The sequence below is a fragment of the Camelus dromedarius genome, chromosome 15 (genome assembly GCF_036321535.1).
Source record: "Camelus dromedarius isolate mCamDro1 chromosome 15, mCamDro1.pat, whole genome shotgun sequence".
Taxonomy (NCBI): Eukaryota; Metazoa; Chordata; class Mammalia; order Artiodactyla; family Camelidae; genus Camelus; species Camelus dromedarius.
The window spans coordinates 63,269,834-63,286,040 of record NC_087450.1 but is presented as its reverse complement, the minus strand read 5'-3'; the positions used below and the strand labels follow the sequence as shown (position 1 = coordinate 63,286,040).

Sequence of the window (16,207 nt, the reverse complement as noted above, 5' to 3'; positions counted from 1 at the left end):
GAAAATCAGTGAAATCAGCAGTTCGCTATTTTAAAAGATCAATAAATTCGACAAATTCTAGCCAGACTAGCTGGAAAAGCCGTGAGAAGACACAGTTTGCTGATGTCGGACATGAGGAGGGGGACATCGCTGCAGATCCCGTGGATGTTAAAAGGGTGATGAAGGAATTCTGTGAGCTCTGTGCCCACAGATTTGATTAGCTGGGTGACATGGGCTGACCCCTGGAAATACACAATTTGCCGCACCTCCTACAAGAAGAGACATCGTTTGAATAGGCTTGTATCTGTTACTAAATTGAATCAATGATCCATAACCTTCCGAAACAGAAAGCGCCGGCTCCAGGTGGGTCACTGGTGATTCTGCCAGACGCTTAAGGAAGGCACTACCAATCTCCACGGTCTCTTTCAGAGAATAAAACAGAAGGGGTGCTTCCCAACCCCCTGTACGGTACACGGTCCGTTCTAACCCCAAAACCAGAGAAGAAAACTGCAGAACAGTATCCCTCATGAACACAGATGGAAAAATCTTCAACAAAATGCTAGCAAATCAAATCCAACCATGTATGAAAAGAATTGTGCATCATGACCAAGTGGGACTCGTCCCAAACATGCCGGGCTGGCTGAGCCCTGGAGAGTCAGTAACGGAACCGTCGCATCAACAGGCCAGAGAAGAGAAGCCACGCGATCATGCCAGCAGGTGCAGAAAGGTCATCTGGCAAATCCAGCACCCACCCGTGACCGCAGGTCCCAGTGAACTACGAGGGGCGGGGACTCTCCTCAGCTTAGTGAGGGATGTCTACAGAACCTGCGGCTGACCAAGTACCTAATGGCCAGAAACTTGAGACCTCGCCGCTCAGACCAGGGCCTGTCTGACGAGCCGTTGTCACTTTGCTTAGAGGACGAGCTCTCCAGCGCCTGCACCCTGCTTGCTCCTGGCTCTCTTTGTGCCTGAGCAACTGTTGTGGGTGCCCCGTGTTCTTGAGAGAATGTGGATTTTGTGGAGGACAGACACGCTCACACGCACTCACAGAGCTCACACACGGACGCACAGGCTCGCACCGGCTCCGCACGCGCTCACTGCCGGCCGGCCCGCCCCTCGCTCCGGGGGCTGAGGAGGCAGAAGGGCGTCTGGGGGACCAGGACACGACTCCAGTCACCGCACCTGGCGTGAGGGCTGCGTCCACCCTGCGGTGACTCCGCAGCCCGAGGACGCGTGCCGGGTGCGGTGCGCGACGTGCACAGGTGTGTGTGTTTGTGCAGGGGGGCGCAGTGGCCGTGGCCGGAGACACAGCCGCTGTGTTGTCACTCCAGGTGAGGCTAACAGGCTTCCCGCCCTGAGCGCTGAGTTCTTGAGAGACAGGCCAGGGGAGCAGGGGCTTTTCCATTTCTGCGCTGGTCCCTTTGTGATGGTAAAGCGGCTGTGTTTTGTCATGTTGGCAGGTGCATCTTTTGAGGAATTCTGGAGACGAAGTGACCATCACTGTTGAGTATCTCAGGGAAGCGCCATCATTTCTGAAGCTCCCATTAGGTAAGGAGGGGCGTCCACGGGCACCGCAGGGCTTCCTCCTCGCACGGTGTCCATCTGCATGCGATCGCCCTGGTGGGCGTGTAAACCATCTCCTGAGCTCGTACCCAGAGAGGAGGACGCGGGTAGCACCTCAGTGTTCCGGGTCCTACGACATCCCAGCCCTTCATCCGCAGGTTCTCAGAAGTGCATCACCAGGCTGCCTGTGCCAGGCGGTTCACGGGGAGCCTCCTTCAGGTCACCTCGCTGCGACTCTACTGGCCTGTGCACACACGAATGTGCGCACACACGTGCACACGCCGAGAAACAGTTTGTATTTAGAGTGTCCGTGCTGACACAAGAAGCTTACCCTGTGAAAGGGAAAACCACAGTGAGCCTGCACCGTGACGAGCCTCCCGCGCTCTCCTGCAGCCTTTGTGTTCTCCCTGTCCATGCACGTGGTCCCGGGCGGAGGTGGCGCACTGCAAACCTGTGAAGTGTTTTCGTCAGAATAGTCATTGTGACTTGCTCTGTTCAGCCGTGTGTTTTTACAGGACTTAGAAAGTGCCCGTCACTCCCTGGGTTAGGGGCCCAGGAGCTGCCTCTGCTCGGGGCTCAGCGCAGTCCAGCCTGCGGCGGAGGCAGGACCCTGACGTGGGAGCCCCCCCGCAGCCCCTCCTCACCGCGACGGTTTTCCCTTCTTTCTTCGGGTCTTTCTGTCACGTGAGGGAGTAGCTCCCTAACCAAGCCGACCTCCTCACTGTGTATTTTCCTCTTTTTCTGTTGGGTTTCCTGTTGTCAGTGCCTCTCTGCCCCTGCTGCCCCGGGGCCTCTGCAGTGGCTGGAACCCCATCTTACCTTGGTGTCCACGAGGACGAAAAGGGCCACTGAACCCCCCGCCCCGTCTGTCCATCCATCTTCCTGAGTAACCGAGCAAATCAGTTCCAGGGACACCACTTTGTCCCCGTCGGACCGCAGCCGGCGTCTCCTGAGAAGACTGGGTGCTCATCCCCTGCTGTGAAAATACGTCAGGAAGAGCCACCACACGTGCCACCTTCGAAAACGACCAGCCCGTCCGCAGTGGGAGCAGCTGAGACAGATGGAGAGACAGAGGGGGAGCGGGCGCGGGCACCGGGGGTGCTGGGCCGGCCAGGAAGGCGGACACGGAGGTGCTCGTGGAAAGGCAGGCCCTCCCAGAGCAGCAGAAAGCGGGAAACACTCGACGTCAGGCCACATGTTCAAAGAGGAACAGAGAAGACACACAGCTCGAGGGTTCGCCGGCTTTCACAGGGATGCTTCCAGGAGGACGTCAAGGCCCACCGACAGCCCTCACCGGGCCTCCCCTTGGCGCCCAGGGATGTGGCTCGTGGAGGTGGGTGGCGCTGGGTTCCAGCATCGAGCAGCTGGGGGCGGGCGTGCAGGGCCCTCCGCGAGCCTCTGTGCTTAGACATCAGCGCTCCTTTCGCAGTGCGGCCGGGAAGGCGTCCCCTCAGGACACAGTCAGTGCCGTCTTTTATTTTTTTGCATCAGTTCAAGCTCTTAGTCTGTTTTCAGACACCACTCACATGACACCAGACTCTCCAGTGTCCAGCGCACACTCCTTCACCGTACTGTGCAGCCAGCACACTGTCCAACTCCCGGTGTCTCCATCGCCCGAAAGACTCTCTGTACCTCTTGGCAGCTCCCCCAAGCGTGGAATCACCTTCTGTCCCCTGTTCTGGATGTGTCACCTAAGCGGGGTCACGCGGTGTGTGGCCTTTGCTCTGGCTCTGTTCGCTGGAGGTTCGTCCATGCCGTAGCCTGTGCCAGCACTGGACAGAGAGACCACGCTCCGCGGCTCCTGTCCACCTCGGGGCTGCCGTGGTGGAGCCAGTGTGAGGGCTTGCTCCAGGGGGACCTGGACGCATTTCCCCGGCTCCTGGCCACACACCGGGGAGTGGAGCTGAGCTGTGCAAGTCGCTGCCCGGGCTCTGCCTGCCCCCCTGCTCCCCGCAGCTGCACACCACACGCCCGGCCCCACTGTACACGAGGCCAGCGTCGGGTCCACAGAAGCAGCTCCTTTCTCAGCTTAGCTGTTTCCATGTTTGCTGATTAAACGTTTGTGTTGTGACTTTTCTAATACTGTTGTTTTCTGAAACCAACTTTTTTTAAATTGAAGTGCAGTCAGTTTACAATGTTGTGTGAGTTTCTGATGTACAGCATAGTGATTCAGTTATGTGTGCATATATATGCGTATATATTCCTTTTCATATTTTTTTTCATTATAGGTCATTACAAAGTATTGAATATAGTTTCCTGTGCTCTACAGTAGGACCTTGTTGTTTATCTGTTTTATATCTAGCAGTTAGTATCTGCTAATCCCAAACTCCCAATTTATCCCTCCATCCTTCCCCCCGGTAACCATAAGTTTGTTTTCTATGACTGTGAGTCTGTTTCTGTTTTATAAATGAGTTTATTTGTGTCATATTTTTGGATTCCCATATAAGTGATATCATATGGTGGTTTTCTTTCTCTTTCCAGCTTATTTCTCTTAGAATGATGATCTCCAGGCCCATCCATGTTGCAAATGGCATTATTTTATCATTTTTTATGGCTGAGTAGTATTCCATTGTATGACTATACCACAGCTTCTTTATCCAGTCATCTGTTGATGGACAATTAGGCTGTTTCCACGTCTTGGCTACTGTAAATGGTGCTGCTACGAACATTGGGGTGCAGGTGTCTTTTCAAATTAGAGTTTCCTCTGGATATATGCCCAGGAGTGGGATTGCTGGATCATACTGACACCAACTAATTTTATTATTAGTAATTATTGGCATTGATCATTTTAAAATAATAGGTTTAATTAGAGGTAAGCAGAAAAATATTACAGCTGTTCAAATTTCTCTTTGGGGATATAGATGAAAAGTTACTCATTTATCAGGAGTGAATTAACAGAAACCTAGAGCTTACAGATGACATCAAATTAAAATCCACCCACCCACCCACCCACTCATCGGGTCCTTCACTCAGCACTTATCCAGCACTGCTAGTCCCAGGCTCCCCCAGTGACAGCACTTGGAGAAAGAAAGAAGAAAGTCAGGGACGTTTAGGTTTGCTCCCAGTCACTGATGAGCTCCTGGGGAATGACCCCTGTGGTGTCGGGGAAGCACTGCAGACAGAAGCCACAGGAAGAAGCGGGCAGAGGGGTGGACGAAACAGACTCAAGGTCCACGGCCAGTCCGTGCCTTGGAAGCTGGTTACAGGGTCGAGGGAAACAGGAAGAAGGCCTGGTCGCCGGATGTGGTCGGGAGCTACGGTTTAAGCAAAGGTGGATGGTCCTCACTTTTCCAAGCCTTCTCGGAGCCCGACCGCGTGGTGCTCTGCCTGCAGGCGCCTGGCCCGCAGACTTGATGGGGCCACCGGGGCCCCGGTGCAGAGGAGGGTCTGTGGTGAGGGCTGGGCTGCGGACCCCCCCACCCCGCCCCACCGCCGCCCCGCCTGCAAGAGAATCCTTGGTCGAGCAGCAGGACTTTGTGCGTGATGTTGTTGGCCTGGTTCCGGTCCCAGGACACAGACGAGGCAGCAGCCGCCACAGGTGCACAGATTCTTTGGTCTGGGTCGGCCAAGCTCATGGCCTCACTCCTGCAGGAGTTTGGGTCAGGAGGCCCCCGCGTGTGCTGCGGGCAGCCCCGCACGGTCGTTAGGCCTGGGAACAGGCCCTGCTGCTGGGCCACCCTCAGTGTCCTTCCCCTCTCTGAGCACGCAGGTCATCCGCTGACAAACAGGTCGCACATTTTGCTCGGGCGTCTGTCAGGGTCTCCTTCGCCATCACATCCAGCAGCGTCTGATTCCCACGGCCCGGCCTTCGTGGGGCCAGGACACCGGTGTGCTGCCTCGCCTGGAGCCAGCGGACGGGAACCTGCGTCTCTGGGAGCTGCCCGCACCCGATTCTGGCCAGGAAGCATTCGGTGGGGCCGTGAGGTCGTAAAGGAGCCCAGCCTCCCTTCTGGGAGCTCCACTCCGAGGCTGGCGCCGGCCATCAGCATGGAGACCTGCGATTTACCGTGATTTCTCGGGGCGGTTCGCCGGCTCCACTCCTGCTGCTCAAGTCCAGGAGGAGGTCCGCTGCTTCCCGGGCTGTGTCGGGCGCTGTGCACATGATCCTGTAAACGGTCCGCGCTTCTCGAGGAGAAGCCAGAAGTCACAGTACGTCCTCATCCGTGCACTGGTGACACAGTGAACACCTTCCACCCCGGGGCCCTGCGTCCCAGCGGCAAACACGGCCACACGCGCTGGCTCTCGGCTCTGTCCTCGTGAGCGACGGGGATGCGGGCGCCGCCGCCTGAGTGATGGGGCCGCCCTGCCCCGCTGCGGGGGACGCTGGTGCCCGCAGACCCAGTGGGTGGCAGGTGGGGTCCCTGTGGAGCGGGCAGCCCCACTCCACCCCGACACTTACTGCCACTTGGGAACTCTACCCCAGAAGAGTCACATTTCTGTCATTTTCCAAGAAAGTGAGAAATCTGGACTTTTAATGCAGTGTCGATTTTGATCAAATGAACCCGATTTCCAGGTCAGATTCAGCTTCACCTGCTGCTCTGGTACCCCTGCCTGACGTGATGTGTCCCCCTAGAAATAGGCTTTTGAAGGCTAATGTTGGCTTTGAAAGCTAATGTTGGCTTTGAAAATGTTCAAGCCGAAAGAAACCAGGGCGCGTGTGCCAGGCCGCTGCCAGCTCTGGCCGGACAGCCCGGCCCTGACGTCCACCAGGACCCGCCCGTTGCCCGTCCTGGTGACAGGACACGCAGGGCCTGTGGCTTCTCTCTGGAATTGCCGAGTGGGTTGGAAGGGCCGTGGCTGAGCACCTGACTGCAGGGACACCGCGTCCTGGCCTCGGGTCGGTCTCGCTGCTGCGGAGAGTTCAGGAGATGTGCCCCCTGCTCGGGGGCCTCCTCACTGCCCGCGGCCCCAGTGCCCGTCCAGCGCCCAGCAAGGCGTCCCGGGCGGGGGTCAGAGCTGACAGGAGCTGGGGGCGCTGCCGCCCCTGCGGCTTCTGGAAGGCTGGTCTCTGGATGGGGGAGGTGCCCTGCCAGCACCTGTCCCACCTCACCTGGGCCCCCAGGTCGGCAGGTGTCCGCTCCCCGGCGGTGGGGGCTGTGGGGAACAGGACCGAGGTCCCTTTCCTGTCCCTCTATTTCCCAAAATGGGGACCGAGCTCAGGACCGGTCCTGACTTGCCTGAGACGGGACACTGGACTTGGATCCCCAGTTCACCCCGGGAAGCAGGAGCCAGGCCCGACCTCGGCCCCCTGCTGAGTCTCTAGCTGCTTCCTCTTTTCTTACAAGCTTTCCGGATTTGTCTTTACATTTTTCACTAAAGCAACTTGTAGCGCAAAGATACCCAGAAAATGTCAGACAAATAAATAGCACTGAAATTAAAATCAGAAGCTCAGGAATAACTTTGAGAAACTGAGCCACCTTTTTGAGGTGGAGAGTGTAGATACGGGAACCCCGGGGGCCGGTGACAGGCTGGTGGGGCCGTGAGAGGCCGGCGCCCTCCCCCCGCAGGATGCAGACGGGGCAGGAGGGGCCAGCGTGGCCGCACAGCCAGCACCACGCCCCCGCTGCTCGGCGAGGGACCCGGCTTCTCTGGGGACACGCTTGGTGGGACTGAAGGCGCCGTAACGGCTGGGACTCGTGCTGGAGCACCGTCTGCAGCGACATCTCTGTTCTGCTTGCAGGGCCCCGGGACCACCCAGCAACCCCAACACCGGTGGCAGTGGGACCTCCTGGCCCCTCTTTGACAGCGGTTTGCATCTGAACGGAAACTCCGGCCCCACGGTAAGCGCGCCCCTCCTGACCTTTGACTTAACCGAGTCCCCCCCTCTTCCAGAGACAGGGTCCAGGATGCACCTCCGTGGGCGTGATTCCCACCGGGGCCGCCTGGGCCTCCCTCGCAGGGCACTTTATGCTCGTGCGTCGTGGTGTCTCGTGAGCAGGCCGGGGTCCTTGCTCTGAGTCCCGGTTCTGCTTCTCCTGGGAAGCCTGACTGCAGGGGTTCTGTTCAGCAGGCTTCCACCAGACTCTCGAGAAAGCAGTTTATTCCAGAATTAACAGAAACTACCTAGGAAGTGTGAGGCTGTGTGTTTGCAGTGAGTTCCCATCGGGCTCCAAATCTTCACCTTCCCGAGAAAAACGGAGCTGAGCGAAAACGGGGGTGGGGGGCCGCAGAGGACCCCAGGCTGGTGCCCCCCCAGGGAGACCTGGCCTGACCCCATCCCTGCTGGGTGGGACCTCATCGTCCACTGGGCGGTTGGCGGATACGGGTTAGAATCCCGTAAACAGCTGGACAGATGTTTTGTGGGAAATTGTACCCACTCGACCGGCGGACAGCCAGCTACCTCACCTGCAGGCAGGGCCAGAGAGGGCGCCTCGTGTTGGCACAAAGGCCGCTGTCTTTCAGTTTTACCCTTTGCAGTAGTTCTTGACATCAGGTCTGTGTGAGTTATGAAGCAAATAATAAAACGGACAACCACGGACTCATAACGCAAACAGGTAGCTAGAATATTGTCACGGCTTTTGTGTCACTCCCGCGTCCCATTTTCCGGCCTGCCCAAAATAAACTGCATCCTGGATCTTGAGTTCGTCACCCCCTTGATAAAACAATGCTTCATCCGTATGTATAGGTCCCTAACAGTACCCCCTTCCGTGTTGTTTGAGCCGTGGGAAATGCCATTCTGGCCTGGCCGGCGGGGACTCGCGCCTGCACCCGCCGTCACCCACAGCCCCACGGCCGCTGTCGTGCGCGCGCCTGGCCACGTGCGCGTGTTTGCTCGGGCCGTGGTGTGTGATCGTGTGACTGTGCTACGGGTCATTTGCCGATCCTCGCTTATCACCAGGCACTCGGCCTGTGTTCCTTGCTTTTTTCCCGACCTGCTGTCCCTGAGCCCGGAGCTGCCGTGAACCTGCCCGGCTGCAGACCCCGACCTGTGATGCCAGGGCCTGGTTTCCAGAGTAATGACAGCGTCTCTTCACTGTGGCGTCCCGGCTGCCTTCCCAGAGGCAGGGGGAGGGGGCTCCAGGTGACCTGGCTTCTCCAGGCTGTGCCGTGGGCTCGGGTTTCTGAGCAGGCGGGCGTGGAGCGGCTTCCCCCGGGCTGTCACTGAGGAGGCATGTTGGCCGGTCCTGCTGATGCTCGCTTTGCCTTCCCCTCCCTGGGGAGGGCGGGGCGTCACCGGGGCCCCTCCACCCCTACCTGTCTGTCTTCTCCTGCCTGACTCACTGGGGTTCCCCATGTACGCTGGGAACTAACGCCTCATGGATTCTGGGTCTCAGCTCTCTGCTCACAGTTCACAGCTGGTGTTTCCACTGTATTTACACCAACTCCTGATAAATAGAGGTTACTTTCAGTATAGCCAGGTGTGTCCATTTCTTCCTGGTAGCATCTGTGGCTTTAGGATCTGGTTCCCAAATGTGTGTGTGTCCCAAGCAGTGTCGGTGCATGTTACACCAGGACACTTTGTGGACATGAACAAGAAAATTCACCACGTTTCTGAAGGACCAGGGAGCCAGGCGAGTCAAGGTAGTATTGAGGAAGTTGGGGGTTTTGTCCCCCAGAGCAGTATTTACGGTGGAGATATGGCAAGTAAGACTGTGTGAGCATCAAGGAAAGATGGATGCAGTGGAGGGACTGTAAACGGGCCTTAGTGCGTGCAGAAAACTGAGTGTCACAGAGGGCGCTTTGGAGATCGCCGGGGGAGAAGGCAGATTGTTCAAAACTGTGAACGTTACCCAGATGGACGCCTGAACTGCACACCCGTCTCGGGTGGATCAAAGGCTCATGTATGAAGCCAAATCTGTAAAACACCTAGAAAGTAAATTAGAATACTTTTGTGGCCTCAGAATAAGGGGGAAATGTCCGTCTTTTAAAAAAGCTGAATTTGACTACATTAAAGAATTCTGTTCGTTAAACACTGTAATAATGTGAAAAGGCAGCTCAACACTTGTCTTAACTATTTACTATAATTAATTATTGTTCAGAATAGAAGAACAGTTGCCATTTGAAATAAAAGGCAGCACAATAAAAATATGTACAAAAGTACCATTAGGCATTTCCATAAAAGGAAACAAGAGTAACGACCATACGAAGAGATTCTCAGGTTCACGATTGTAGAAGAAACGCACACATCACGACGACGTCCGTCCCCTGTGGCGGAGCCTGGAAGGAAGGCCACCCGCAGGGGGACTGACTGACGGTCCCCCTGCAGGTGTGACCCCTTGGAAACAGCCTGGCGTGCCGGGTAACCGCTGGAAGTGCCCTCCGGGGCAGACCAGAGCTCCACTTGCCTGTGCCCTGGGGGACGTGCCCAAGAATGTTCTCTGAGGCACAAGCCTGGAAACGGCTTAAAGTGTTGGTCAGGAGGAGAAGATGGGGAAGGACTCAGGAGCGCAGGTCCCTCAGCTCCGTGGGGGCTGGGGCAGCGACGCGTCCTCACTGGCCGCCCCTTTCTGCAGCGTCGGTGGTTCCCCAGCACTGCACCTGGGGCCACGTGTGGTGGTGTTTTGTGTTCCAGCCGAGGGCGGGCCTGCTGGGGTGGGTTTGGCAGCCGGTCGCAGCGTCTGGCTGCATACTCACTCTGTGTTCTGCTGCTTCAAGAGGCCCCTGCATTTTGTCATCTGTGTTGCATGGACCCTGCATCTGCTGCAGAATTCAGGGTGCTGCTGTGGGGGAGGCGGGGCCCATGGAGCCGGGGGCATCAGGAGTGTTCTGAGTCGTGAGTCCCCCGGGAGATCACGGGCTGCAGGTAGTTTCTGCTTCACAAGCGAGCGTAGATACGTGTGCATAGGAGTGTGTGTGTCATGCTGACTATGTGTTTCAAACGTAACAGAAACTTTCATACAGCAGCTAGAAGGGAAAAAGCTGCCAGAAATTTAAATAAATCACTTAGAATCACCTTAGACTGAAGAAGGCTTACTTGGCAGAAGACAGTGCATAGCTACCTTACTGCTAAGGAATTTAGAAAACAGTCACATAGTTACGTAGAAACAGTAAGCCTGTTACAGACCACCGGGGCTGGGGAGACAGAGGCCGGTCTCCCGGGAGGCATCCAAGCCCCAGCCGGTCAGCGGGGTCTACGGCTCGGGGACACGGCAGCGCAGAGGTGACGAGAGACCCTGACCGGGAGGCTCCGCGGAGGGCGCTGGGCGGTGGTCCCCAATGCCGTCCTCCTGGAGGGGCGGCCGGGCCGTCCAGCGCAGGGCGGCCGTGTTTCGGGAGGGCGTCCGGCCGCAGGCGCTGAGACTGTTCTGGGTCCTTTCGCCTTCGACATAGCAATTCCACATCAGGAATGAACGACAGGACATTCGATATGTGCTTGAGGAGGAGTGAGTCCACCCAGCTTCTCGGGAGCAGGGAAGTAATGAGTTACACGGTGAGCGATTCACGGGATGAGATTTTCCAGTGTTTTAAAATGGGTTTTAGTAAGGTTGTTTAATGACTGGAACGTACTGGCATGATACTAATTTTCAAAAGCGTCTGTGCCGAGAAACACGATCATTTACAAAGGCACGGAAAAGTAAATCCTACACGCCAGGCGCTGGAATGATGATCCATGGAAGGAAAGGGCATGGGTGACTGCACCTTTCTCCTTAAGTGTGTAGCTGCATTTCGTAATAGAATTCGTTACAAGAGCCCCAGTTGCCACGGCAGTCATTTTACAGGAACCCCTCCGATGCTATACGTCCGTCACGGTCACCTTCTTTGTCTGGAGGAGGGTAAACTCCGAGGCACAGGAATTTAGTTCACTGAGCAAGGGGACAGGGCCATGCCTGCTCGCACAGCAGGGCACAGCCAGTGCGCACCTGCGTCGGAATCTGAGCCTGGTGACCTGGTCCTGGACCCCGCTCACTCCTGGCGGAGCCGCTCAGTGTCTGTGTCTGAAATGGGCCTGTTTTCCTCCATTACTGTCGTCACAAAATGCTGGTTTTTCTCTTGTAATGTGAAGTAGTTTTTCTCTTCGACAATTTTTTGTGCCGTCTTTTTCTCGGGAACCAGGTCTGTTCCCAACAGTCCTGACACAGGAAGTGACTCACCTCTGCTGGCGTCGGTGCCGCACTCTGTGGGTCCAGTCTCTCAGAGCGCCGTTCCACCTTGGGAGCCCCCCGTCCTGTTCAATAATACCATGTTTCTCTAAAGATAGTATTTGCACCCTCTGTCTTCTTCTCGCCCCGTGCTTCAGTGTTTCGTTCACCTGCATCTTAAATCGAGCCTGATGGCTGTGAAGACTTCACCTGGCTTCCAAACAGGCCTGATTCACAACCACCCAGAGTTTAAGATCAAGCCCTGTTTTTTCCATCATTCATGTTATAAGATATTTTCAATCTTATCATCGTAACAATGATTTCAATTTGAAGAATATAACAATGGTATGTTGTCAGATCGGTTCATTTGCTTTAAAATTATTTAACTGCTGTAATAATAAAAAATTTATACAACTTCAGTCATTTAGGTACTTAGCTGTCTTCAGAAAATTAATGGATTAATTTCATTAAAATAACAAACTAAACTTTTCCACTAAAAATATATTAAGTTCAAATAGAAAAATCACTGACACATTTTTGTGGCTAAAACCACGGGGCCCAGCTCTGCTGCTTTGCTCCTGAGACGCATGTCCTCGTTTAGCTGCAGGAAGAGGGTAGAATGAAGCTTCTCCCTCAGTCATGGTTAGCATTTGATGGGTAATCAAGCCTTCGAGAGCTGCTCTTTGGAGGCAAAACAGGCAAAAATTATTTTAGTGAGAAACACACTTGGTTAAAAGCTGACAGATAGGATGCTTTGTAGAACACGCAAACCTCGTTTGTGCAAAGCGGCACGTCTTCTTAAACTACTTTGCTCGGATGCGCTCGTACGTGGTCCCTGTGTGACCTCGGCGGCCTGTCCAGCGGGTCACCTCACAAGACAAGTGCGGCCCACCTGCTGCTCCTGTCACCTGCCCAGCTCGGGGGCGCCGTGGGACGGTCCACTGTCCACATTCAGATGCAGGCACGTCTGGGTGTGATGCATTTTCAAAGAAAATTAGAACTGGGAGTGCAGTGAGAGCTGGAGCTCTGTTACAAAAGCCGCGGGACCCTGGCTTCCGTCCAGGGATGACCTCGGCTCAGACCAGGGCCGAGGCCGGCTGGAGGGTGGTGTCTGCGCAAAACACACTCGCGTCCCTTCAGAGACAGCCAGCGCCAACACGAGGAGACCAAGCCGCCCCCGGAGACTGACGTGCAGGTTCAGCACCGTGAAAGCCGTGGTTTGCAGGAATGCATGTATTTTAAAACTCCTATAAAAATACTGAGCAGTAGTTTATTTAACTGAGAAAATTATAAGCATTCTGGGCAAAAAGTCAAATCCTGTAGGAACCCTGGGTTGCTTCTCTGAGCCTGTCTTAACCCTCGTTTATTTTCATGTAAAAAGGGGCTAAATATACTTTGCTTAAATGTCTTAAGGTGCTGTTATGTTAAATAAATATTTGTTTGTTTTGTGTTCAGAGCCTGAGACCACAGGCTGCACCTGGGACAAAGCCCGGAGAGTCCCCTCCATCCTGAGGGCCTGGTTCTCGGGCCGAGCGAGGGGTTGGACAGGCGACGTGGGGGCCCCTCTGGAAGCGGGTCCGTCTCTCAGACCCTCCGTGGGGACATGCGGTGGGGATGCGGTGGGGAAGTAGGGACCGGGCCGGGGGCTTAGCAAGTGAGGAGGGACGGGCGAGGCCTGGACTGTCACCCACGCCAGAGACCAAACCCCCAAAGGAAGTGATTTCGGGAGTGAAAGTTACCACGTGGGAGTCACGACAGCAAGAAGAAGGGAAAACTGCCACGTGGACGTCACAGTACAGTCACAGCCTCTGTCCCCGAAGTGAGCACTGGGCCCTCATGAGTCAGGGTGACCAGCTCGTCATTTAAGTGAGGAGGACGTGGGCGTCACGTGTGATGGAGGTCGGCTCGGGGACCACCTGGGCTGCCGGGGAGGTGCCTGCCCACCGGCTCCGGGAGCGTCCCTCGTGGGGAACGCTGTGTGTCTGGGCGGAGTCAACCTTTCTTGTAATTCGGGGCTCGGTCGCAGGAGGTGTACACGAATGTCAGGCCTCACCAAACTGTGCTCTTAAGTCCGTCCTCGTCACTCTGTAATTTATGCCTCAATATAGTTCAGTTAAAAATAAAAGAAGAAATTGGGGCGCCCCCAGCCACTCACAGCAGACATAAGACGGCAAGACCGGAGAAGTCGGCTTCAGATTTCTCATTTGAACGTCAAGTATTAAAGCACTGAAGATTTTCCTAGAAGAGGCTGACTTACAGACACTCTCCACCAGCACAGAAGGTGCGGGCGGAGGGCACAGGTGGAGCATTTGAGCAGGAGGAGCGCTCGGCGGTTTGCAGCTCACCTTCATCTCGCAGAATTCGGGGCAGCGTGGGGCACGGCTGTCCCGCAGCGTCCTGGGCTGGCACTCCCGCCGGCGGGATCCCCTCTTCCTCCTCCACTGTGGTGCCCAGCCCTCTGCAGGCAGAAGGTCCCAGACAAGCTTCCTGGCAGGCGGGGGAACCTGGAAAATCGGTGTATCCTCTTCCAGCAAAGACTGACACTACTACGGGCTCCGACTCAGAATTTTCATCCCAGAACCAAGGCCCCTCAGAGTCAAGGCTCCGTGAGGTGGTCGGGCACGTGTGTTTCAGAACCAGGACGGCCTGTCTCCTCTGCTCCCTTGGCACCTTTCGGCTGCATCGTGAGTCACGTACAGGGAAGCGCGTCCTGGGGCCCCTCCTCTGGAGTCGATGGGGGGTGTCACCCTAAGTTCCCCGAGCTCTGCTCCGCGGCGGGTCCTTCAGGGGAGCTGACAGGTCTGACCCAGGGCTTCGGCTCCGCTGGGAGGAACACACCTCGTCACCTCCGCAGGCTGTTCAGCGGATGTGCTGTTTGGGGCTGAAATTAGAATCGTGATCTCTGCTTTCTGCGGGTGACCGTCCCTCAGCCTGGGACCCGCCCCCAGAGGTGAAGCCGCCAGGACTTGAGCTGATGGAGCCGTGACTGCTGGTTCTGGAAGGTCTGTCCTGGCCCGCTTTGCTGGTGTCCCGTCGGGAGGGGAAGCTCAGGCTCCTTCCCGAGATGCTTCCCCCAGACCCCGGGGCTTGCAGAGGCAGAGGGCGGGCAGCGTGGGTCCCGCAGGGATGCAGGAATGGAGCGAGCTGGGAGGTGACCCCTGCCAGGCTCTCCCTCCTCCCCCGTAGCCCTGGACCCGCCGTCAAGAGGACTCCTCTGCCCTGCGGAGACCTGGCGGCCCCCTTCAGCCTCTGGGTTCTACAAAATATTCTTCTAGAGGAAAGTTGCATCAGGTCTGACCTGAAACTCTGGGCTGGGCAGGGGCCCCTGGGGCAGAAGAGCTCTAAGGGAGAGGGAACCGAAAGCTTCCTTTAAAACCTCATAGTCTGATGCTAAAACGTGCCCAGGGCTTACGAAGCGCAACCTGATTTTATAGAAGAAAAGTTGTTTTTCGTAGTGGGAAATTGCTTCTTCTGGTATGTTTTAAAGAGTGAACTTAAATGATTTTATAAAATAATCCGTATTACTTTGCTCATTTAAATAATGTTTATTGTGTCCTGGAATCATTGTGACCTCCTCAGTGGTGGTGCTGCAGCAGGATCCCAGTAACTCTGGTGTGGACGCACGCTGTGGGCACAGGTGTGAGTCAGTGAGCGCAGCCCGCCGCGCTCCGCAAACCGCAGGGAGACAGTGCGTAAAGAACCCTTGCACCGTGAACGTGGCGTGGTCACTGCAGCTGACGGTGATGAAGCTGGTGACTGGAGACGGGCCGTGGTGTGTCGTGAATGATGACGAGTCCTCACCTGGGGCAGCCGTGGTGTAGACAGACGGTCGCTCAGTAAGGCCAGTAGGAAGTCCACGCTGAGTACTGGCTGTGAGTCTTCCGTGCTCATGTGTGCGCCAGCAAATCCCGCAGCAGGCGTTAGAACGCAACTGCAGAAAGATGGCAACGGAGGAGCAGTCGTAAAATCTCGCTTAGACATCTGTTGCAATACTTTTGCTTCCGAGCTACAGGCCATGGAATTAATAAATACATTTAAATAAAGAGTGTTGGGGGGGACCCAAATCCAGCCTCCAGGGCTTGAAATCAGGTGGGGGGAGGCCCTCCGAAGGCTGCAGGGGCCCCCTGTGGTGTGTCCACGCTGCTCCTGACTCAGCCTCCGTCCTCACGGGGCCCTGCTCTTCCGCTCTATGGTCTCTGTCTGTTTCCCTCTTGTGAGGATGGCTGCAGTAGCTTTTCGGGGGCACCCAGGTAATCCGGGGTCAATGCCAAGCTCCATATCCTTAATTTAATCACGTGGCCAGGACCGTTTGTCCAAATGAGGTGCCAGGTTCCAGGGATTGGGACCCAATATGTTCATCCTGGGGTGGGGGCGCTGTCCAGCCGGAGGCCGTCCAACACAGACTCGCGGGGAGTCTGGTCTGAGGAGGGCATTCTGGCCATCAGGGCAGTTCCCGGGCCCTGCTGGATTCCCGAGGTGGGAGCTCCGGGGTATTCTCACGCCCGCGCATCCTGAACGGCCTTACTCTTCTCAGAGGAGCACACTGCCAGCACCGCCCCCCCACAGGCCCCTGTTTTCATCCTTGAGACCGTTTCCCGCGTTCCGGGCGCTGGGGGTCGGCACACAGGGCCTGAAGTCTGTGCGGC

At 56.1% G+C, this 16,207-nt stretch overlaps 1 protein-coding gene across 1 annotated transcript in view; it reads left to right on the top strand.

Annotated features, from left to right (window-relative positions):
- Positions 1 to 16,207, top strand: part of SNTG2 (syntrophin gamma 2) — a 97,673-nt gene that overhangs the window by 32,799 nt on the left and 48,667 nt on the right. Inside the window, 3 exon segments of the mRNA XM_064494211.1 lie at positions 1,440 to 1,539; positions 2,709 to 2,727; positions 7,262 to 7,322. Coding sequence (XP_064350281.1) covers positions 1,440 to 1,539; positions 2,709 to 2,727; positions 7,262 to 7,322 — 180 coding nt within the window.